Source organism: Geospiza fortis, unplaced genomic scaffold (genome assembly GCF_000277835.1).
Source record: "Geospiza fortis unplaced genomic scaffold, GeoFor_1.0 scaffold53, whole genome shotgun sequence".
Lineage (NCBI taxonomy): Eukaryota > Metazoa > Chordata > Aves > Passeriformes > Thraupidae > Geospiza > Geospiza fortis.
The window spans coordinates 6,662,465-6,685,474 of record NW_005054305.1 but is presented as its reverse complement, the minus strand read 5'-3'; the positions used below and the strand labels follow the sequence as shown (position 1 = coordinate 6,685,474).

Sequence of the window (23,010 nt, the reverse complement as noted above, 5' to 3'; positions counted from 1 at the left end):
CATCCCACTCTGAAAGGAGAGCTGTGGCATCAAACTGGGGATGGGGACGCATGGGAGAGAAGTGTTCGGAAAAGAATCCATCTGGTGTATTTGGGAAAGGCATGCAACAAGTGCATAGCAGGCTTTCTGTGCCTTTGTAGAACTACATTTCTTGATTAAAACTATTCATCTGTGTCTACAACTTAAACACAAGTGCTGAGGGGTATATCAGAGGTGGGAGTAACTGGGAAAAGTTGTGGCTACAGTAGCAGCATAATGCAACAGGCTCAAGCTGTCAGGACAACTCTGTGATTCAATGCAAACCAGGAAAAAAATAGCCTTATTACACTTTTCAAGAAGTGCAAATGCTCTGTGATGAGGCTGGCAAGCTAAAACATCTGTGTTACTTCTCATGCCCAGCTATTGGTACTGTCAGGCCAGACAAAGTGATTAAGCCCTATATTTCAGAATAGAATTGATTTTCCTTACTTTGTTTTGATATCCTTAAAAAGGTATTAGATTTTCATTAATTTAAACAATTGAGAAGGTGCCTCACCTTTCTATGTTATACCTGGACACATTTTCCCACAACTAAGTGCATCATCTAGCTGAGAGCTGTGTATAAGTCTCATAGCTACCTTAAGCACCTTTAATTCTATGTAGATATTCTACTTGAATTTTTTAACTACAAAGGATGATCTAATATCTGTCTGTGAGTCTCTGTGCAAAATCTTGAATCATTACAGTAGTGAACTTGAATAATGAGTGAGGGTTGTCATGTCTGAGCAGGTGAAATGTGTTGGTTAATAAGACTCTTAACCCATAAATGAAAAAAGAGCCACTGGGCTGATGAGCTGGAAGAAGAAGGCTTGTAAAACACGGAGATACTAATGTGTCAAGGAAAAGCAGCTTGAGACAAGGCTCTCATCAGATGGGTAGTACATAAATGTATAACATCTGAGGCATTAACAGGAGTCTTTAAGATGTGGGGAATTATCTGGGGTCTTGTGCCTCATTCAGCTGTTTCAGTGATAAATGTTCCTTGATTTTGGATCAAGATTTTGAGTAGCTTCCCATCTCTCCTGTCAGCCTAAGAAAAGCCTTGCTGAGACTGAGAAACAGGAGGTTACTCTTTTTCCCTCCCAAAACAAGAATGTGCTTGTGAATCCCCCGTGAACATCACACTGAGTGTGTTTTCCTCAGGGAATAATTTTTGACAGGTTGCGGTGTGAGATAACATCATCTCCTTCCTGATCAAACAGGGCTAAAGTAGGTTTGGGGCTTGGCTGGTTTCTGTACAGGACAGACTTGTCCTTGGGGAAGTGGAAGAACTTGAGCTTTGTGCAGAGCCCTAGCATGCCTAAATTCTTGTATCCATACCATTCTTGTGTGCATGGCAAAACAGCCAAGCCCCGTGCACTTTTACTCTCTGAGCTTGTTCCTGATTCTTTTCAGGGGGTGAGTGTTCAGTGTCCTGGCAATTGTCCCACTAGCAGGTGTTTCCCATTGCTTCCCTCACAGAAAGCAGTTTTTGCTCTATGGGGAGAGAAGGGAAGGGAGCTGTGAATTGCAAGTTTAGCACATGAGGGAACATCATTTCCCACAGTGTAGCAGGGTAGCGAGCTCTTGCTAAAACTCCCAGCAGTGCTAGATCTGATTTCCTGTGTCAGCCCTCTATTCTGACCTCTTGCTGAGGAAAGGAGAGGGCTTCCCTTGGCTGGCTTGCCCTCCTGTCATCAAGCAACCAAATTCTGCCACCTGCTTTGATGGCTGTGGGCCCAGGACAGACTACCATCTTCACTCTATCCCTGTCTTTCTCTTTCTCTCCTCCTGGAGTCTTCTTTTGATCATCTTTCCCCCCTTTACCCTCCTTAATTAAAAAAAATACAAACACACATGTAAAATCTCTATTCTGACACATTGTATCTTCCAGACTACACATACACCCTCCATGTTAATTCTTTAGAGGTTAATAGGTTCACTTGCAAAATTTCACTCCCTCTCCTCACACTTGTCTTTCCTACTCTGCCATATGTGTCCTAAAATCTGCCTTTCAGTTTAGGACTTGTTAACTTTCCAAGCAAAAATTTAGCTCTGAAAGCTACATCATCACAACATCCTGCACTTAAATCATCTGAGTATGGGAGAGCAAAAAGGAAACTTTGCTTGTTTTCTCTGCCTGTAGTGATGCAGTAGGAATGAAATAGGCTTCTCACAGACAATTAGGACATTCATTGCTTAGCTTCAATGTAAATCAGATTACATGTTCAGGTAGTGGATTACTTGCCTGTGCTAGTTCTGCTCTTCATGGGATCCAGTAAACAAGCCTAGACTGGTCTTAACTGCTGCATGATGCTTTGGATGCAGTCACATATGTCAAAATATACCAAAGACTTTTTGTTAATGGTGAAGTAAGATCATAAAAGTCATAAAAGCTTTGACTCAGAAACCACTGAAGAAAACTCATTTTCCTCTCAACTCAGAGTTAAAGCCAAATATATGTAAATGTGCGTGGACTGTATTGTTAGGAAATGCTTGCTTCTTATCTTATAATTTCTGGGGCTAAAACAAACCCTGCGTAATTTTTGAGGTTTTTGCTTAATGCTCTGGAAGTTCTGTTTCTTCTTCATATATCTTTACAACGTAAAAAAGCATATAGCTACAATAGCTATACCTAGTATGAAATACCTAAACACAAACCTGCTAGAATTTGCTGTTTTTCTGATTTCTCCATGATACAGAACACATCCAGTTATGAAATAACACATCTCTACAAGCAGCAGAAGATGTACTTATGTGCAATAAAAACACAAGTAAGAGTAAGGAATCCCATAAGGATATTTCTAGAGCTTATATATTTGAGAAAAGTATAGTTATAAAATTTTTTTTAAATCAATCCAAGTAATTTTATCAATATGGTAAATCAGCACTCGTTTGTCTTTGATGGGAACGGGCATGTGCATTAGAAGTTTCTTGTAAGTCATGCCAAAAATATGACAGTATGATTTGTCAGAGTAGGAATGTAAATAAGGCAATATCCCCCACTTCTTTTTTCTGGCTTTATTTTTTCTTAAAATGTAGAAGCATGTTCATCTTTGAATCTTTTTTTTTTTTTTGGCATGGATTTACAATAAACCCATATTCTTTTTTTATAACACATCACCTGAAAAAGATGGTCTGGCTATATATTTTATTAGCTAATAGCCTTGAGAAGAGGGATAGGAGCTGGGCCACTGAAGGCAGTGAGAGGATACAGCATCAGCAAGGGCTGAGTCATTATTTCCTTCTTTTGGATAGAGTAAAGGACAGAAACAATTTTTCCTGATGAAATCAGACCACTCAGGTATTTTTGTGTAATTACTTAGAAGGTGTCATAGGCCTCCAGGTTGTTCTCTGAAACACTCACATGCAAGCCAGCTCCATCAATTACATCAGTCCAGTCTTGTGCATAACCTGGTGAACTCTACTGAGAGCTGAAATATGGGATTTTATGTTCAGCCTTGCGCTAATTTGGTTGAGTATTTCTTGGCTACAGCTGGTTCAGAGCTTGGCCAGAGCAAGCAAGTGGCTATCTGAATCTTATAAAGTAGAGATGAAAGGCAAATAAGGGTCTGCACTGCTGGGGGTGTGAAATTGTGCAGCTGGGGAGTGACAATTCATCAGCTTTCTGGCAGTGAAAGTTGGAGACCCCTTTCTTTCCTATATATTCAGGCAACAAGAATAAGGAATGCTGTGGGCTATGCTACTTATGTATCTCTTTTAATGTGATTCCTCTTGTGTTATGCCAATTTATACAGACTGAAGTCTAGGAATGTCAGTGATTGATTCAAATTATAAAATAAACAGGGGAGGAAGTTGGTGAAATCTGGAGTTATTTAGGGAAGGGCATCCTTAAAACTGTGTTGCAGTGGGAGGTTGGAGACACGAGCATCTGCTCTATGGACAAATTTAGTTGTAAAACCTGGTTCCCTTATAGTCAGTGAAGCAGACCTATCAAATCTGGGCTTTAGCTCACTTTCTCTTCATGGAGGAATTTCATCTTGTTTGAGCAGAACTGGAATTTTGACAGAGATGCTTGATTAGAATAAATGGAGCATTCCTATCAAATGCAGGGGACTAATGAGTCCATTGGTAAGCTCCATTAATTTCAATACAGTGCTAAACATGTTAAATGTTGTAAGAGAGAGGTTGCTGTCTATGTGCACTTTCCAATTTTTTCAATACTGAATTCTAGCTGGTTTTATGTTCTTTTTTTAGTTTCCATAAAGCATGAGTATAACCAGTGTTTTCATGTTTGGAAAGGTAAATAAGCATCTGTTCTGTTGGTATAAAAACAGAAAAAATTAACCTAAAAATATATTTTTAGTAGGACCTCCCATTCAAAAGTGGCTTCATTTGGTGCCTTAATTTTCGGAAAAGGTGTTTCAGGCCCAGAAAAAATCTTTGTCAATTTTCATCATAGAACAATATTTGCTTTTATACTAATTCTCTTCTCCCTCCCCAATAAGATTTCCATTATATAAGAAAACCACAATAATAAACAGCCTAAAAACCAATGTTATAGGCATGATGGTATACTTTGCATTCCCATTTTATAATGCATCATTTCTATTTATTGATGTGACACACATCACATCAACAAACACTAATTTAAACTCCACCTATTTTCAAAAATACTGCCACTAATAAATTTGGTCCATGGAGTTGCAGGAAATGTAAAATTCAACATAGATTAAGTATGTGACAAACCAAATGGAAAAGTGCAAGAAAGTTAAAACTGCCCATTCTTCCTCCTCTTAACTCCCATTTGAGGGGCAGAAGTGATTAGGACAATATGTAATCCCATTTAATTCTAGTTAAATTGTGATCTTGTCCTTTCTGTAGCCACACTTTGATACACACCATCTCCAGTCTTCACTTCCAGCTGAGACTTGCATCTCAGCATAGTGCTTGATAGGAAATCAAATCCTTCTGTAAGTTTTACAGTAGGGCAGTACAAACAGATTAACAACTCGCTCTCTTAATCTCTCTTGCTGGGCCTTGGTCTTCCATTAAGGATTATCTCCATCGTAAGATAGCCACCATAATTGGGAAAAAAGAGGCTAGAGATTCATTACAACACTTGCACTGTTCAGTGTATATACGTCAACATATCTAAGGAATCACAGAAAAGCCATGCATTTGCCTTTTATTAGCTTGAAAACACCCAAGTTTGGATGTTTTCATCAAACTCCACCCATCTGATAAAGCTGCTCCAGTGCACTGGAGTGTAACAGTTTCTGCTGATGTCTGGTTTGAATATCCCAAGGCACCTCTGTTGTTGTCCCTGGTTATACACTATAAAGAGTTTTTCTCTACAGATTTTTAACTCCCTTTCAGGCAGCAGTGGGCTAAAATGAGATCTTTCTTGGCCTCATAACCTATATGAAAGGAATCTATCTCCCTCAACCTTTCCTTCAAGGTTTCCTTTAGGTTCCACCTGTTATGATGGCCTGGCTCAGAGCCATCTCCTGCTTCTTAGCAGCCTTCTTGAAGTGTGGAGAAGAATGTGAACTTTGCGGGGAAACCTGAGCACATTATTTCAGCTGCTTTCTTACCAGCACTGAGTAGAGGGGGATAATAATTTTTCTTGATCTGTTGGCTCTACACTTAAAGTAGCCAGTATGAGATGTAGTTTGTCTGGGATCAGAGAGTATGCTGTTAGCTCATTTTCTGCTTGGCACCAGCCTCCGGGTCCTTTTCAGCAAGGCAAAATGTCTATAAAGACAGATGCATCCTTTGGGGTGAGGGGAATGCAATCTTTAAAACCAGTAACCACTGCTTCTTCCTCTCCCTCTCAAAAAAGAAAAAAATCCCTCTGGTGCCTACTTGTGAGTATGTGGTTAGAAACAATGATTTTGTTAAAACCAAGAAACTACTAAAATCTGTTGTTTCAAAATATTGTCAGGTAAAGCAGAGTCTCTAAAATCAACTGGTTCACAAATTCTTTAACTACTAGTAAAAATAACGTAGGTACTCCAAAGTACAAAACCATAAGCTTTTGAAAAATATTTTCACAAAACATTCAAGTACAAAGTTAAAATAGTAAGGCAACCTTCTTTGCTGCTAATACATCAAGTCCTATATCTGTCTATGTATTGTTACAGCAAAAAAAAAAAATAGAACACGTAAGACAGTGCTTTCTTTTTTTGGCATTGGCTATTAAAAAAAGGTCTCTCAAAGTTTTTTGGATACCATTCCACAGTGGGATAGTTGTTATGTATGAATCTTTTTGTTGAAAGGAATTTGAAATGAACTGTAAACAGAAAACAACCGCCCCTTTTGATATAAGTGGGATTTTGTTCAGTACTAATTGTTAGTAGCCATTAGATGCTAAGTAGGCAGATTGGAGAGATGCTTCTTGAAATCCTACATCGTATGCAGAACACGCTTTCATTGTGCTTCCTGGCATTAAAAGATAATGTGCCTTATTTGGAAATATGATGATCAGGTCTGTTAAATCATGCTCAATCAGCTTACATAATAACACCTATATTTTGTTATTAATTTCAGATTTCAGAGACCTATGCCTTCCTACCGAGAGAAGCGGTGACACGATTTCTAATGAGCTGCTCAGAGTGCCAGAAAAGAATGCATTTAAACCCAGATGGAGCGGATCATAAAGGTAGTTTTAGTGTCAAATAGTGGGATGTAAAGTAATTTTATTTCTAATACCCATTTATAGGTTCCTAGCTTAAGTCAGGGTTCATATAAATTTGGTAGGCTTGTAACAGTTCACTAAGTCAGATCATCTCAGTTACTTAAGCTGGAAGGTAGTGAATCTTCTGCTTTCACTGAAGGATGGAGTGTAATGCCATCTGCACTCTCAATAGAAAGATGATTTTATCTGGAGGAAATAATTTATTTTGCTATGGAAATGTTTGTATGGGAGCTTAAGCATAAGGAATAGATAGGGTATATGGGCTATAGTCATTTAGGGTAGAAGAGCTCATCAATTTTCAGGGTTTGATCTTGGTTTTCCTTTCTCTTTGGGAGAATTCCATTTGTACAGCCTACAAGCGATTGCAAATGCAACAGTTAGAGCTAAATAACATGACAGTTTGAATTTAACTGCAGAATAGGTTGACATAGCCTCCATAATTAACTTATAATATTAACATATTAATATTTTTTTGCAGATAATGGAAAACCTCCAACTTTGGTGACCAGTATGATTGATTACAACATGCCCATTACTATGGCTTATATGAAACACATGAAGCTGCAGCTACTAAATTCACAGCAAGATGAGGTAAAACCTGAAATCTTTGAAGTTTGGTTTGCTGTTCTCCTGTGTTGTTTTGTACTTGTCTTTCAGGTAGCTAGGAAACTGAAGTGAAGATGATTGTTGATCCCATCTTTATAATTTTGTTGCTAAAACAGTCAGTCTGAAGCCAAGGCAGGGTTGTTTTCAAGCAATCAGATTGAGAGAAAATATGACTTATGGCCCTTCTGTGCTTGGAGGTAGTGAGTGTACTTTGAATTGCCTGAAGGTGCTCTTTCACTGGACCACTGGAAAGGGTGATGTGGGCAATATTTTCACTTGCGACTTAGTTCTGTGCCCAGCAGTGACTTCCACTGTCTGCTTTTAGAAACCAATATGATCAGCAGCTGAAATGATTGCCGTGGTGTTCTCAAGGCTAGCAAACATGATGCAACACATGGCACTGACACTGATGAAAGTCCTGGCAACATCAATTGAAAACTTTAAGGCAAAAAGCTTAATTACTAGCATAGGAGTTGCTTTTGAAATTTTGAATTAAAAGGCAGAAAAAAAGAAGGAGGAGAAGTAGACTGAGAATCAAGCTTCTTCATAAAGAATTGGGGTTGGATTTTATTTATTTCTTCTCAAAGGTTGTTTGCTTTCTCTGATTTGTTCAGAGTTTTCCCAGATCTTAAGAAGTGCTCCATCAATTCACAGGCCCATACCAAATTATTTGTGGTAACCTCATTTTGCTAGAAGTTTGTTCATTTACCATTTAAGCTGCCAAATAGAAGCTCAGTTATGTGCCAGCAAAAAAACAGTTCTGCATTCTATGTCTTCCTGTCCTAGTACAAGATATTTTTAATAAAGAAAGCCTTCAAAAACAACCTTAACCGCTGGATTATGTCAAGACCCTGACTGACTTCTGACTTGTGCAGAGTCAGCCAGATTTGTTTTCCCAATAAGTAGGTATGGGCTATTGCTGGAAATTTCATGAATTATTCAACACTCCCTAGAATGGGGATTTCACCACTTTTCTAGAAATATCAGGATCCTTGTTTCAGTTTGGTCCTTGTTTTTAATTGCAGAGGGTGTAGGGAGAGATCCCAAACACAAATTTCTTAATGCATAAGTACAGCCTGGTCATCTTTTCCTTCTATTGAGTCTCCTAATAATTTGAGGAACTGGAAGTAGAGTTTCAACTAGCAGGAGAGAAGAGGTTTTATTCTGCAGTAGCCTTAGGAATGAAAGGACTCCTTGATTTCTACACCTTTTCTCTTTGAGAATTACTACTTCCACAACAGGGTCAAGCACTCATGCTGGATCAGGACCCCATGCCACAGATCTTCTGTAGCCTGAATGTTTTGGTGTAGTCTTTCTGGTCTGATGACTGAAATTTTTGTTGAACCAGTTTTTCATCTAGACAAGCCAGTGGCAATGATATGGAGGCAACAGGACTTTGCTGGGTATTCCCTGCCCAGCTTGGTTTTGCAGCTCTGTTGTTACTGTATATGAAATGCCTACAGCAGTGGATTTATGAAAGTAATTTCCTATATGTTTTATTAATAATAATTTTTTTAGGGTAGAGTGGGCACAAGGAAAGTTTTGGATTTATGAAAGTAATTTTTGTATGTTTTACTAATAATGACTTTTCAGAACAGAGTGGGCTCAAGGAAAGTTCTCAAAATAATCCTTATGTCTTTTCTCAAATCATGGCTTTGCCAAGGTTTTCTTTTTTCCCTGGGCTGTACATTTGTTGGCCCTGAGAACTAAATGACAGGGAAAATGTTGTAGTACAAAGGAGTAAGATATCTGATTCAAACTACTTCATGCACTTAAAAAACAGGCTTGGGTTTGTAGGAAAGATTTAATCAATCATATCTGTATTCTTATGTGGAATTGAGACAGGAGTAAACTTGGATCCCACTGCTAGCTAGCACAATGACTGAAAATCTCCTAATTCTCTCATCTTCAATTCCACATTTTTAAGCTGAGACCATTGATGTGAGGGAAACAGGCTTCATCTAGAAGGAGAACTCACCACTGTGTGGGAATCTAGAGCTGTGCTGCGACTGCTATAAAGATGCCAGTGGTTCTCAGTTTTTGTTCCCATGCGCATGTGTCCATGCAGATTCAAATAGAGGTCTACACAGATAGAGGTGTACACAATTTGGGAAGTGGAGGTATTCTGCAGTGCTGTAGGCAAACAGGCTGCCTATGTGGGTTGTTTTATAACTGTGCAAGTGTCAGCCAGAGCCCCCTTTGTGTGAGCCCATCAAATTGCCTAACCTCAGAACTGAAATATGTGAGCTGCTGCTCACTGGTTCCTGCAGGATTCACTGAAAATTACCCCTGCATTTTAACAGAGACACAACGATCCAGAAGGTCTGGGGGAGTTTGTTTTCTTATCTTGCTCTTTGAACAAGCAGAGTGCATTTTCCCTAAACCTCAGACCCATCTGGTGTGTGTGTGCCCTGGCCCTGTCTGTCTGGGCAGGAGGCTGGTGGGCACCAGGGTCCATCTGTGAGGGCAGTGTTTGGGTGTTTGCTGCTGCTGTGACTGGGTGCTCCTACCTTGTGTAAGGCAAGACAGACAGGTGCCTGTTAGAGAAGTCCTCACTCTTCCATTTGTTTTTTTATAAATCCCTGAGAACAAGGTATGTTTATTCCCTTATTTGTAATTGTCCTGCTGTGGCCATGCAAAACAGCTTCACCTTGTGTGCTGTCCCATTCTTGCTCCCGACTGGCATTTGCAGTGCTTCATCCTAATTTAACATGAGTCATTACTGCAGGGAACTTGCTTTCTGGAAACAGAGAGAAATGTCCATACAAACTGGAAACATTGCTGAGACCCAGGGGAAGAACTGATTTAAGAGTTAACACTCAGAAAGAAGCAAGCAGCTATATTAATACCTGTAATATCCACCTCACAACAAGTACACAGTAAATAATGTTCTAGAGATTGCTATTTTTCTAGGTCAGTTCTGGTGAGCAACCCAGAAGAATAGTCAGAATCCTGTCTTGTCCTGTTTTGATTTAAAAATGCAAATAAAAATGAATTGGAAAACTATTTCAAACATTTCAGGATGTACAGATCTATTTGCCATAGTTTCCTCCCATCTCTTTCAAATACTTTTCTTCTTAACAGAAGTAACCATCAGAAAAGCTGTTACTGAAAATATATTGCCTTAGGTTTGTACATTGCCTCAGCCACTTCCAGAGCAAGACTTGTGGATACTTAATTTCTAATCCATGAGTGCATGTGTGAACTTCAGTGGGACTGAAGCAACTGAAGTTAGATATGTATTTGATTATTTTCTGGGCTATGTCTAAAACTGTTTTCTTTTATAAATGGGGATAATGATCAGGACTTTTACTTTTTGCCCTTCTTATCATCCCTGTTAAATGCTCTGTAACTGGACTTGATGGATAAATCATATTAAATGTAGAATAAATTTGCAATGATTCTCCTGTGTTTATATTACTTTTATTTGCCACTGACTGTCACGACCATGCACAGAACTTTTATAGGCTCTCTCATTTTCATAGATGCTTCTTTAAACAGAGTGTAAGTGTGACATCATGTCAAGGGAATTTGACCATGGATTCTTACCAGGTCAGGTTGCCATTTGAAAATATCTTCCTGTGAGTCTTTGTGGTTTAATCCCAGCCAGCAGCTAAGAGCCATGTAGTAGCTTGCTCACTCCTCTACCCACTCTGGTGAGATGGGGAAGAAAATCAGAAAAAAAAAAGTAAAAACCCAGAGGTTGAGATGAAAATAGTTTAATAATTTAAACAAAGTAAAATCTACTACTACTACTAGTGCCACTATGCTACTGCTAATTGTAATGAAAGGAGAGAGGGAGAAGGAGGAATAAAATCCAAGAGAGACATGTGATGCCAAATAGAATTCCTCACCACTCACTGAATGATGCCCAGCCAGTCTCCCTCTGATCAACTCCTCCCAGTTTATTTACTGGGAATAATGCTCTGTGGTATGGAATATCCCTTTGGCCAGTTCAGGTCGGCTGTCCTGGCCATGCTCCCTCCTGGCTTCTTGTGCACCTGCTCACTGACAGAGCATGAGACCTGAAAAGTCCCTGATTTAGAGTAAGCACTAAACAGCCACAGCCAAAACATCAGTGTGTTATCAACATTATTCCCACACTAAATCCAAGCACAGCACTGTACCAGCTACTAGGAAGAAAAGTAACTAACCCAGCCCAAACCAGGACAGGGGTCACTCACAGAGTTACTGACTTCCATGTGGGAAAGGTAAAGGATTCAGGCAGGGAATATAGGGAGGTCTCCTCAGCCAAATTTGAATAACAAGGGCTTGGTATGGGGTCTCTAGTTACCAATTCTTTTCTGGAATATACTATGGAACTACTATGTAGTATCCTCATTGTTGAACAAATTGCATTTATCAGATTATAATACCAAATAAATGCTGTAGTCTCCTCCCTCCTCTTGATGTCCTCTGCTTGTTTTCTTATATACAAAAATGTTTAGCATGATTATACTCCACACTGTGTGTGAGTGAAACAAATGGGAAGTGAATGAACTGCACATATAATGTGAACAGTGCACCACGTTTCTGACATGTCTCTTTCTATTTGCAGGATGAAAGTTCTATAGAAAGTGATGAGTTTGATATGAGTGACTCAACTAGAATGTCAGCTGTAAACTCTGACCTCAGCTCAAATCTGGAGGAGAGAATGCAAAGTCCTCAGAACCTCCAGGGCCAGCAGGACGGTAAGGCTCTCATTTTGTACAGAAAATGTGGCATTGCCTTGTATTTTTTCCCATTCTGTACTTTCATTTACAGTTTGCTTTTCTTCATAGTGTGTTTCTTTGGGTAATTTGAAATACATGTTCCCTTTATCTCAGCATGAAGAAGAAGAAATTAGTTTTGGGTTTTTTTAGGTCAGTTTATTTGTTGCTTAAGCAACAAGCAAGTGCTTAGACAACTATATGTTAAGTGGCATTATCTTACTCTTCATCTATATCTTTATATCTCTGTAGTGTGACCATGAACAGGAATAAGAGGAAATGAAATTCAAACTTTTCTGAGGCAATCCAGAAAGCGGAGAAAGTTGTTTTTATGAGGAGGGAGAGTAGTGTCACAGAAGCTGGTTATTTGGGAGATAGGAACTGGAATGTGATATTCAGAAGACAGGATGAAAACAACAAATTCCTATGGAGAAATAGAGGCAAAAGATGAGGAAACAGCAAGCAGCATTGCACATTTGAATATTCTTTCTTTTTTACAACACAAAGCTACTATTTGGTCTGAGATAAAACTGACTTGACACTGAAGGTACATGGGTGTGTAGTCTTTGGATGCAGCCCTTCTTATATAGCAAGATAAATAAGTCTGGTTTGGAGTGAGCTTTCCTGAATTATGGAGCTCACAAATAGCCTGTCTACTACAGACTGTGACAGTAGCTCAGGAGTGGCACATGGATGCTCAACACCCAAAGTGCAGGTCTATTCTATTGCCATTAGAAACAACACATTGGAATTCTGTACTTGCTACTTGGGAATTTCCTGATCATATGTGCCAAATCAGAAATGCTTTTTATATTTCTCTTAAACACTAAATATAGGGAATTTGACTAACCTGGATGCTTTGCACTTCATGCATCATGGTCATTTGCTAGCTGGTAAGATATTTAGGTGAGAATGGGTGTGGTGCATAGTGGCTGATAGGACCTGGTGATGGGTTGGATCTTCAGTGGGGTTGCTCTCCAAACAAAGGAAGGAGTAGGATGTCTGTGATAATTTGATAGGCCAGATTCTAACCATAGCTGCCTTTTGTCTGAGTGTCCTCAAGCCATCACAATTTTTTTCAACTTTTAACTAATTTCTGTCTGCATATGTTCACTAAAGGAGCAGTTCTGATGCACATGATGTATGAAAAGATAGTTCACTTTCCTGTTGCAGTTTGACTTTTCACAGGAATAATATAGTAATACTGCTGACTTAGAGGTTTCAGGGATACTTAGGAGGGTGATTTTTTAATGTGTCTGGCTTTCGCTGCAATACTATGCTGCTGAAGTTTCACATACATAGTTTCTTAATAATAATTGCATGCATATGTCTGAAATAAAAACTATAGCTCAGTACAGTAACCTGTGAAGAAATGCCTGTAATACATATCTTAACACCTGCTGCAACCAGATTCATGTGCCACATGTAATCATATTAGACCCTAAGTATGAATGACAAAATGCTGCAAATCTGTCACTTGCTATTTGAAATATATGGGAAGTAAATCCACTGTGGTCTTTGAACTTCAGACAGTGTGATCTTACAGTATGGCTTTAAATCCCCTAGCTTTCCTTCTCTTCCTCCCAGATGGCACTTGCTCACCTTCCTAAGGCAATCCTATTTTTTGCTGCATCTTCTGGCTAAAACATCTGCTGATAGAGAGATTTGAAAGAGCCACACTTCCTGCTTCATTGTCTTCCTTTGCTAGCTGACCTAAGTGTGGCTAGTTATAGCAACACTGCTGTTTCAGATGTGGGAGAAGAGGCTGAAGGAGGAGCAGAAAGACATGAGAGAAGTGGGAGGAAGAAGGAGGGGAGAGGGCAGGAAAAAAGAAGATTGGAAGAAAATAAACAATATGAGAGGTAGAGGAAGAGAAGTTGGAACAGGAAAGAAGGAAAATAAAAGGGAACTTAAATGACTTTAGCAGTACAATTCCTTCTACTGTCACAGGCTGTGTTGTAAAATTTTACAAATGTAATCCTTAATTATAGTTCACGCACACTGAAATCATCACCAAAGCATGAATCTGTGTCAAAAGCGATTCTTGCTCCCTTCCCTCAAACACTCTGAATGTCTATGAAAGTTTATGTCAGCCACCACATTCAGCCTATACACAAAGACACTTGGCATTTGCCTCATCTGAAATGTGTTTGCTGCATCCTGGCAGGTGAAAATTTGCTGTTGCATAAGGTTGCCTGTGCACATGCAGTTGGAAATGGTGCGGAAATAGGGTGGAATGGGACAGCACAGGTCTTCTGCTGCCCCAAGCATGCTCTCTTTGGGAGGATAATTTGCTAATGGGAAACATTAGGAAAACTGCTGCCTGGGGTGGATACAGCTCCAGTGTACCTAAAGGTGATGTGTTTAATGACTTTACTTACCTGGTTTTCCATGTGAAATAGCATGAGAATATTTTGGGACATCCCCTGTTTTTTTTTTCTATGGATTTAAATTGATTTGGTACTAGAATACAAACAGCCTGTGTACCCTAGAGGAATATAATAGTGAGCTGGGCTGTGCTACTGAGGGATAGATGGAGGCTCCTCCTCCAGTTCAGTTTATCAGAGCATCAGAATGTTGACACTGTCTATGTAAAAGAAATATGATGCTTTCATAGCCTCATCCCTTGGGGCTGTACTTGCATCCTACTTAGACAGGCATTTTTCTTTGGGAGTGCATTACAGAGCTCATACTAGAAAATTTGACCTGAGGTTTCTCAATGTGTTCCAGCCCAATGCTGTGTCCTGTTTCTCATGGTTAGGTTGCTTGTACCTAAATAGAATAAAGTCAAGTATGACAGCAACTCACAGTATCAGCTGAAAGCAATAGACTTCTACACCCAGAAATGCCATGGGGGTGAGAAAAATGCTGAGGAGGGAAGGCACAGAGACAGAAGGTGCATATTTGCTCAGAGCAGATGGGTGCTGGCACTGCACAAAAGTCTTGGGCTCTGCAAGGGGACTGAGGCTTCATAACACTTGTACTAAGCTTATTGGTTGGAAAGGGTACAGGGAATTAAGGAAGTAATGAAAAGAGTGGAGAGTTGGTGAATTGTATCCGTGGTACTGAAGTTGCTGCAATACTACTATGGACAGTTCCCACTTTAAATTAGCCTTTGTACACTTTTAAATAGCAGGGTCTTGAATCACACCTGCTGGTGAATGGCTGAAAATCCTGAGCACCTGCAGGGCTGCTGCAACGGTGGGGTAGGAGTTGGAAAAGGGCTGCTGCTCTTCCCTGTGGAGATGGAAAAGGAAAGGAGCTCTAATTTACAATTTGTTCATTCCCTAGCTGGGAATGGGGTATGGCTCTCTGCTCAGCAGTGCCTCAGAGGTGTTTTCTCTAGCAGGAAGCTGGGTAATAGAGCTGCAAATTGCTCATGTGATCCTTTCTCTTTTGCTTGCCTCTTGCTTCCCCAGACATGACACAGTTCTGTGTCCTAGGCTGGTTCTTTGGAGTGAGCCCTGTGTGTAACTCATTTGCAGGCAAAGCTCCAACTTGAGAGCTGTCTTAAATTCTCTTTTCTCTTAATAATGCTCCTGGGGCTCTGATGGTGCTGGATCAAACCCTTTTGCCCATCTCAGACCACAGACAGCAGGCAAGGTTTGTGAACTGAGTTGGAAATTAAAGGAGCTTTTTTGTTTTATTAAGTTAGTGATTCAGTCTGTTTAAAAACCCCTGATTTTTGTAGTGAAAAGTGACCTCTAGATAGGTCTTCAAAGGAGCAGCAACAGCTTCTACCCTGAGTAAAAATAGGACTTTTGTTGCCCTTGCCTGTTAGCTGGAGCCCTGTGCAGAGCAGCTAGGTGTGTTTCCCTCCTTGCTGTGGAAGTTCATTAGTTACCAAGACATGAGATAGGTAGGGGGATGCTCTGATTAGAGGAAGTTAAGAACATGTACAACCCTAGAAGTGAGGAGAATTAAGTATAAATTTGACATTGCATTTTTTATTATTTGGGCTTTTTTAACTATGTGAGCTATCAAGTAAAAGTCAGGGATAAGACTACTTGACTGTAACTCAAACTGAAAGATGCAGGATAGATTTATTTTCAGTATTTCTCACTGTACTGAGGTATACCAAAACATATCAGTGATTAGTCTGGATTTGGATGGAGGGACTGTGTTCTCTTCAATCTAGTTTTTAGAAAATTATAGTTACATGTTTATATATATATATATATACACACACACATATATACACACAACTACCTCTCACAGGCACTGTGTGGAGACATACAGGAGCTAACAATGACAAAACATGTCAGAAGTCAAGCTTTAACAGGGGTTGTGCTGCCAATTTAGATGTAGAGATTAATAGGCTTTTCTTAGTTGTATTTTTTCTAATTTATAGAAAACTGAGCAACAATATTGTAATGCAGTGGAGAGTTATGTCTTTGAGTAGTTTGCCATCACTTGGATGGTGTCAGTTCTCTTTCCTTGCCATGTTCAAATTGCCACTTTTACACAATATAGATGTAGGAAACCTGGCTGTTAACATTAACTATTCCTTCCACTCATTTGTGTTTGTGACAGATGCAAGTATTGGAGTCAGCCATCTAAATACCTGTTTTCTGCATCAAAGCTATAATCTCTACACAATGGCTTCACCTGAAATAAGTAACATTAGCTGATTAAGTTGTCAAAACTGACTGTCTATGCAAGAGTGCAGACTTGCTGTTGATTTTTCTCTCTGAACAAAGTCCAAGCCAAGAGTTTAACCCATCTTCTAATTCAAAACTTGTGGTAGTGTTTTACTTCCTTCTGCTTTTGTCTTTATTCCACTGAAACCTGGACTCCCTGCCTTGGAACATTGACTTTTCTTCTCAAAGCAATTTAAGTTCAAGATATATGAGTCCAAGCACCAACTGCAGGCCAGAGTAAAGACAGATTAGTGAAAGAGCATAATGGAGTGAATTGTCTATGCTGTTGACAATGTATTGGCCCTGCTCTTGATCTTGAGTAAAGTGAGAGGAAGCAAAGCCAACATGAGAGCAGATGATTCACAGCATTAAATCCATGGCAACCTTTTTGCTGGTAAATAGGAATTTTCAGTGGAAATGTTATTTTACATTAATTTATAAAATCAATTTGCATCAAGAAGTGTTGTGCTTTTAATTTTGGTTCAAGCATTGAAAGGTTTTATAAATGTCCTTCTGAATGAGGTCTAAGTCCACTTGACTTCAGTAAAGGCCCACTAAAGGTTAGCCAAACTGTTTGCAGAGTTTAGATATCTTTTACTAAAAAACCTTTATTGCTTTAGACTTCAAAGCGAAGCACATGAAATTTCTGTGGTATATGGGATAGACTGATATTACCACATGAAATCATAAAGCCTTAATAAAAATACTAAAAATAAAATAAAAAGCAGTCTGTCAGTTTTCTTAGATGCCACCTCATATACTTTTAGAAAGCCTTTTCATTTTAGGGACTTTTTGTGACTTGACTGGTTTTATTTGCAATCTGTAGATCCATATCAACAAAGCTAAAATGCTATTAAAGTTGTTTATAATGCTTATACCTTATACAAGACATTGGATGTGCAGATTAATAAGCATTTTACTGTGAAGAAAAAGGTAATTTTTGCTTAATTTTTGCAGACCATTTAAAATTACATTTGAGGTAGGACCAGGTGATCTGATAATTTTGTGATTTATTCAGACCTTGCAGTCTTGTTCAAGCCACTGAAACTTGCAAACTTTTGGGAAATAATCTCACTTCTTATCACTCAGAGTGAAATGATAAATACTAGTTTTCTGAAAGTGAAAATCTAATATGCCTGCCTGTCTCATGGCAGTGAAAAAGGAGCACAGATGTGCTGTACAGAGGCAAAGGTCTCCTGTCTCTGCAGCTGTTGCTCTGCCACCTTCTGCAATCAGCAGCTTTCTTACTGAATAAAGCAAAAGACAGTGCAGTCACACATATTTGTTTCTGAGTGAGTCTATGGACTGCACTGAAGTGTGTCACAGATGTCAAAATCACAGAGGTTTCTTTAGACAGGAAGTTAGTTATAATCTGTTGCTTTGTCTGAGAAAATCAGTATCACCTTCACCTAAGCAGAGTCAAAGTGTACCTGAGAAGCTGGCATGCGATGCTATTTTGCTCCAGTGGAGCTGCACCTGGAGCAATTTAGCTCATCAGATGTGGTTTGATGCATTATTATTTGCATAAACCAATGCATTGTAGTGGAAGGTGTCCCTGCTTATGGCAGGGAGAGTGTAACTAAATGGTCTTTAAGGTCCCTTCCACCCAAAACATTATCTGATTCTGTGATTTAAGAAAGAGGAGGAAAATGGTGAAACATGACCAGAAAGAGGAGGAAAATGGTGAAACATGACCAGAAAGTCAGAGAGTTTTGGAAATCCAGTTTCAGTGGTGCTTTAATGGCTTCTTTAGAAATGATACCTTATCAGTGCAAAAGGCACTATGAGTGACACTGTAATGACACTTGAACAGTGCTACAATGTCACTGACAATGAATATTACTGAGCCTGGGCAAGAGCTTGAAGTATTGCTGCATCTGTGTTAGAAGCTTCCAGCCCTTAATATTGTTGAGGAGAGCTGGGTGGATTTTTCAGCAAATCAAGTATTTTAATGGACTGGCTGCTGACGAGGCAGCTGCTGTGTGCATTGTGCATCAGAATACTGAGCTGATACATGAGGCACTTCTATTTTAAGAGAGGATGAAAATCTTCCTTTGACTCTACACACAATTCAAATTTACTCAGAATTAATCATCAATGTTTCTCAAAGGAGAGCACTCCTTCCTTCCTTCTGGACCTACCTAATCATACAACAGTCTCAAACTGGGATTTGGACATGAGCCTCCATCTCATTGAAGCATAGCAAATGGATTGCTTTTATAACTGACTCTTTTAATATGTAGCTACTGTATTTACATTTGCAAGCATCTTGTGAATTGGCTTTAGTGAATATCTCCCCCCGTTCCATGCTTTTCCTGTGTGTCTTATTCCATCTTATAATAACTTGTGGGATTTTTTTTTGACATGTCTCTGTTTGTTTCTTATCTTATACTGTAATTTGCTTTAGAGACTAAAATATTATTAAACATGAATTATGCATTGAGCAGACTCTCTGCTAGAGTCTGAGTGGTCTGTTGCAACCAGAGAACAATCTTGTTTCCCGCACCACCCTCCCAGCTGCACAACTGTCACTTTCTATTATGCTTGCCTGGAACAATTGAATGTGGCTTGTAATGACAATAATTGCCTCAAAATTGTTTGTCATGTTTGCCTTGTTAGCAACAAACTACTAACTGTTGGTTACAATCAGGTTCTCAGCTATTACTCCATAATTACGTCAGGGAATACTTGCAGCCAATAATAGCTGAGAAATTAGAATTATCTTTTCACAAGTAATGCTAAAATGCTTGCAGACCATTCACTCTATTCACAGCCACTCATTTTTACATCAGCAATCTAGAGGTAAGTGAAGCTTGCCCCCATGTAAAAGGCTAACTGCAGACCCATGTTCTTTTGCATCTTCAGAACAGTTGTATTAGTGTTGTACATGTCCTGTAACAATAGGTATTTCACTTTGGCAATATTACTACCCATGGAGCTATCTCTTCCTTATGCATGTACTGAAAGCAGTCTGCTTTTGATTTCAGTGTGCATATCCTTGTAATTAAGCTTAGCTGAATTTCTGAAAGTGTTTGGTTTGGGTCAATATCCTTTGGTTTTTTCCCCCTATCTTAGCATATCTCAGGCTGTTCCCTCCTATTTCTCTTTAAAATCAAATAAAAGGAGGGGCATTCTGCTACAGAGATTTAGTTTTGCTTTCCAGTAAAGGCACTTAATACATTTTATCCTTTCATATGTACCAATTGACTTTAGCAGAGGCTATGTGCACAGATTGCTTGATTTAATTTGTCTACTTCCTTATAGTAGAAGTGGAGGGTTTTTTCATAGTTACTGTTAAAATGCTTGCTAGGCATTGACTCCCCTTTTCTTTTTTTCCTATTACATATACCATAGAATAATATAATAGAGCATTTATTTTTCAGGAAAAGGAGTGTAAAAGAATGTGCTTTAAAGAAATTTAATTTAGCCATTGATTCTTCACTGTGTTATATTTTAATTAAGGAAGATGTTAATTTATTTTTTTTTCTGAACAGGAAATTCCCTGGAGACATTGGGCTGTCTCGTGAAAGATAGTTTTAATAGAAATTTTTTGAAGCATTTATTGTTTGATAAGATATTTGTAATGCTGAATGTTTAAAATTAGTAACCCAATGAAAATAGTTTGATTGCAAGAAAAAATGAGTATTTTTTCAGCAGTATAGCATTTTGGAATATTAAAATACATAGGAAGTGGTTATATATATTTTCCTGAGATTTGTGGAGAGGTGTTTTCAAATAATTGGTTTAATGTGGCTAGATAGTCACCATATTTGTTGTCCTGAGGCAGAGGGATGTGCCATCTCCTGCACTCCTTAATAACAGGATGGAAGAAAAGATACAATCATCCTGAAAGTTTCAGGATAGGCTGAACTCTAGTGTGTTCTCCAAGTATTCCTGGACACTGATAGCCTGGTTTGTTAGAAAGATAGTAGAGGTGTTTTGCAGGCTGGCTGGAGACAGAAAGATAAAATAATGATTAAATTTAGCGTCAGATTAGGATACAGCTTGACTTGTTTTACAAGTTTTTCAGCACTTGGTGGCTGGTTAACAGCCTGCTGGGAGGTGTATGAGGCTCAGGCAGTCTCTCCACTGCTGCATGCCAGGTGGACACTGACCAATTCTGGCCATTGCAGGAGCAGCCTTCCAGACTGACTAGACAGACTGACAAACTTCAGCAGCTACTCAGAGCCACTCTGGGAAATATGTGGAGGAGCACACTATTTCATTGCCTTTGTAGGCTCTACTACATATGATGCTGAGAAATCAGCCCAGAACCTCAGTTGTAAGCGTTGGCATTACTAATAGAATAAATTAAGATAAAAGCAAAATTTCTGTAATATACAACTTTCAGATTTAAGTGCACAGAACTGAAGAGAAATTGATGCCTTAAGTCAGCTCCAAGAAGCTTTTCTCCACTTTCATCAGGACACTGGCCTTGCAGCCAGAATGTGCCTTTCAAGCAGAAAGATTGCCTTGAGATCAGTCTCTACTGCAGAGGTTCCTGCTTATGGGTATAGTTCCATCTCTGTGTTTAAAGTCTTTCCTCAGTGCCCCAGTTTAACTTCAGTGTTTTACAAGCTTCCTTTCTTGTGACATAAATCAAGGAGTCAGTTTAATGCATCTCTGGAGGACTAGTGACTGCTTCTACTGAACTTCTCACTGTTCTGATATCCCATGTGCCTTACTAGGCAGAGTTCCCTAAGTAGAAGGCAGAGTGATCCTTGTTAGTAACCATCCAAGATCCCTGCTAAACTTTTGTAAAATTAGTCATTCCTTCTGACTGGAAGGTGGAATTCAAACCTCTATGCTTAGCTTTTTGTACTTTGAAATCTGAATTTTGTTTAAGTGCAGACATTGGCAAGGAGAAGGAAAAAAGATCATAAACCAGAAAAAAAAAGCATGAGATTAACTAGCATCTTTTAAATAAGGCAATAGTAATAGATACTTTGGGGCAATAATTGATTAGAAAATTTGATTTTTTGCCTTGACAAGCTATAATAAAACTATGATATCAACAGACTAATCTTAAGAGTGATAATTGCTATTACTAGTTTGATAGGAAAAGAAATTAGGAGATGCAAACTGAGAATATTTTTTTTTCTCTGCAAAAACAGTATAGAGGGATGACATTTCAGTTACACAAAGTTACTGTTCCAAGAAGAACCAAAAAATGAAGTATAATAAAATTTTAATGACTTAACTGGTAAAGACATACAGTGAGTTTGTTATGTCACACTATTTAAGTGTCTCATGAATGGTTATTCTGAAGGGAGCTGAGGCTGCAAGCTGTCAAAGAGAGAAGGAAAGACAGAACTACATGATGTGGGAACTCTTAATGTGAATTACTTGGAGTGGAAGAAATAAGCCCTCTTCAAAAGGAGGTGGTACAAATAGTGAGAGCTAGAAAAGCTAGAAAGTAAATGGAAGAGCTAGAAAGTAAATGGAAGCAATCAGTGCTTTCAAATCAGTTTTTAAAAAGTATCATTGCATGTGTATAAAGAAGCTATAATTCTTAGTAATAGTCTTTAAATATTTACAGGTCTGCATACATCTAGGATTTCTGTCTGTTTAAAAACAATTGGTAAAAGATTTTAAAAATATATCCCTCCATCTTTTTAAAGATATCCCTCCGAGATAACTGTCCAAGGATTGTATTTGTATCAGAAGTTTAAAAGAACTTTGACTTTTAGTGACTTAGTTTTTAGATACTTTATCCAGCATGATCGTCTCCAAAATACATGGATGCAATGAGAATCCTACTGAAATAAATAATGAGAATCTCTATAAACTCCAGTAGAGACAAAGTTCCTGCATGTATTCATGATAATGTTTTCAAACCCTGCATGTTTTCATAATAGGTACTCTGTAGCTGAACGAATTCAGAAGTAGTTAATATGGGCACTGAAACTGCTGCTTTCTCTTTAATTAAACCATCAGTGCAATTTATGCGGTGATGATAAGTTTTAATTCAGCAAGTTAGCCAAGCTCTGTCTGTTCCTGTATCTTCATTTCTTCTTTCTGCTACATTCTGCAGTTCTGAACTACTTATACGTGCTCTCCAGGAACTGCTCCTCTTAGATTCCTGGAGCAGGCTATAATCCCTGATTACTCCTGTAAGACTGCAGTCATAGACTTGCAGTTGTACATATTACTGTATCTTCTGCAAATATGTCTTACTTTAATTAAAGGCATGGATATTGTAAAGCCTCTTAGCACGGACAAATATTTTTCTCTTCTCTGAACCTTCCATTCAGCAGTGTGCTTACATTCACCCCCTGGAAAAAATGGGGCCTAAAATGATTGCTTGCTCTAGAAGTTGAAGTAATGCTGGTGACAGCATTTAAAGGCAAATGCCACACATAGATTTCAAAGAGTG

At 38.8% G+C, this 23,010-nt stretch overlaps 1 protein-coding gene across 4 annotated transcripts in view; it reads left to right on the top strand.

The window, feature by feature from the left end:
• The window catches only part of NOL4 (nucleolar protein 4), a 181,740-nt gene that overhangs the window by 38,961 nt on the left and 119,769 nt on the right, over positions 1-23,010 (top strand). For all 4 annotated transcript variants that reach the window (XM_031066569.1, XM_031066570.1, XM_031066568.1 and 1 more), the window contains exons 3-5: positions 6,532-6,643; positions 7,158-7,270; positions 11,844-11,976. In XM_031066569.1, coding sequence (XP_030922429.1) covers positions 6,532-6,643; positions 7,158-7,270; positions 11,844-11,976 — 358 coding nt within the window. The remainder of the gene's footprint in view (positions 1-6,531; positions 6,644-7,157; positions 7,271-11,843; positions 11,977-23,010) is intronic.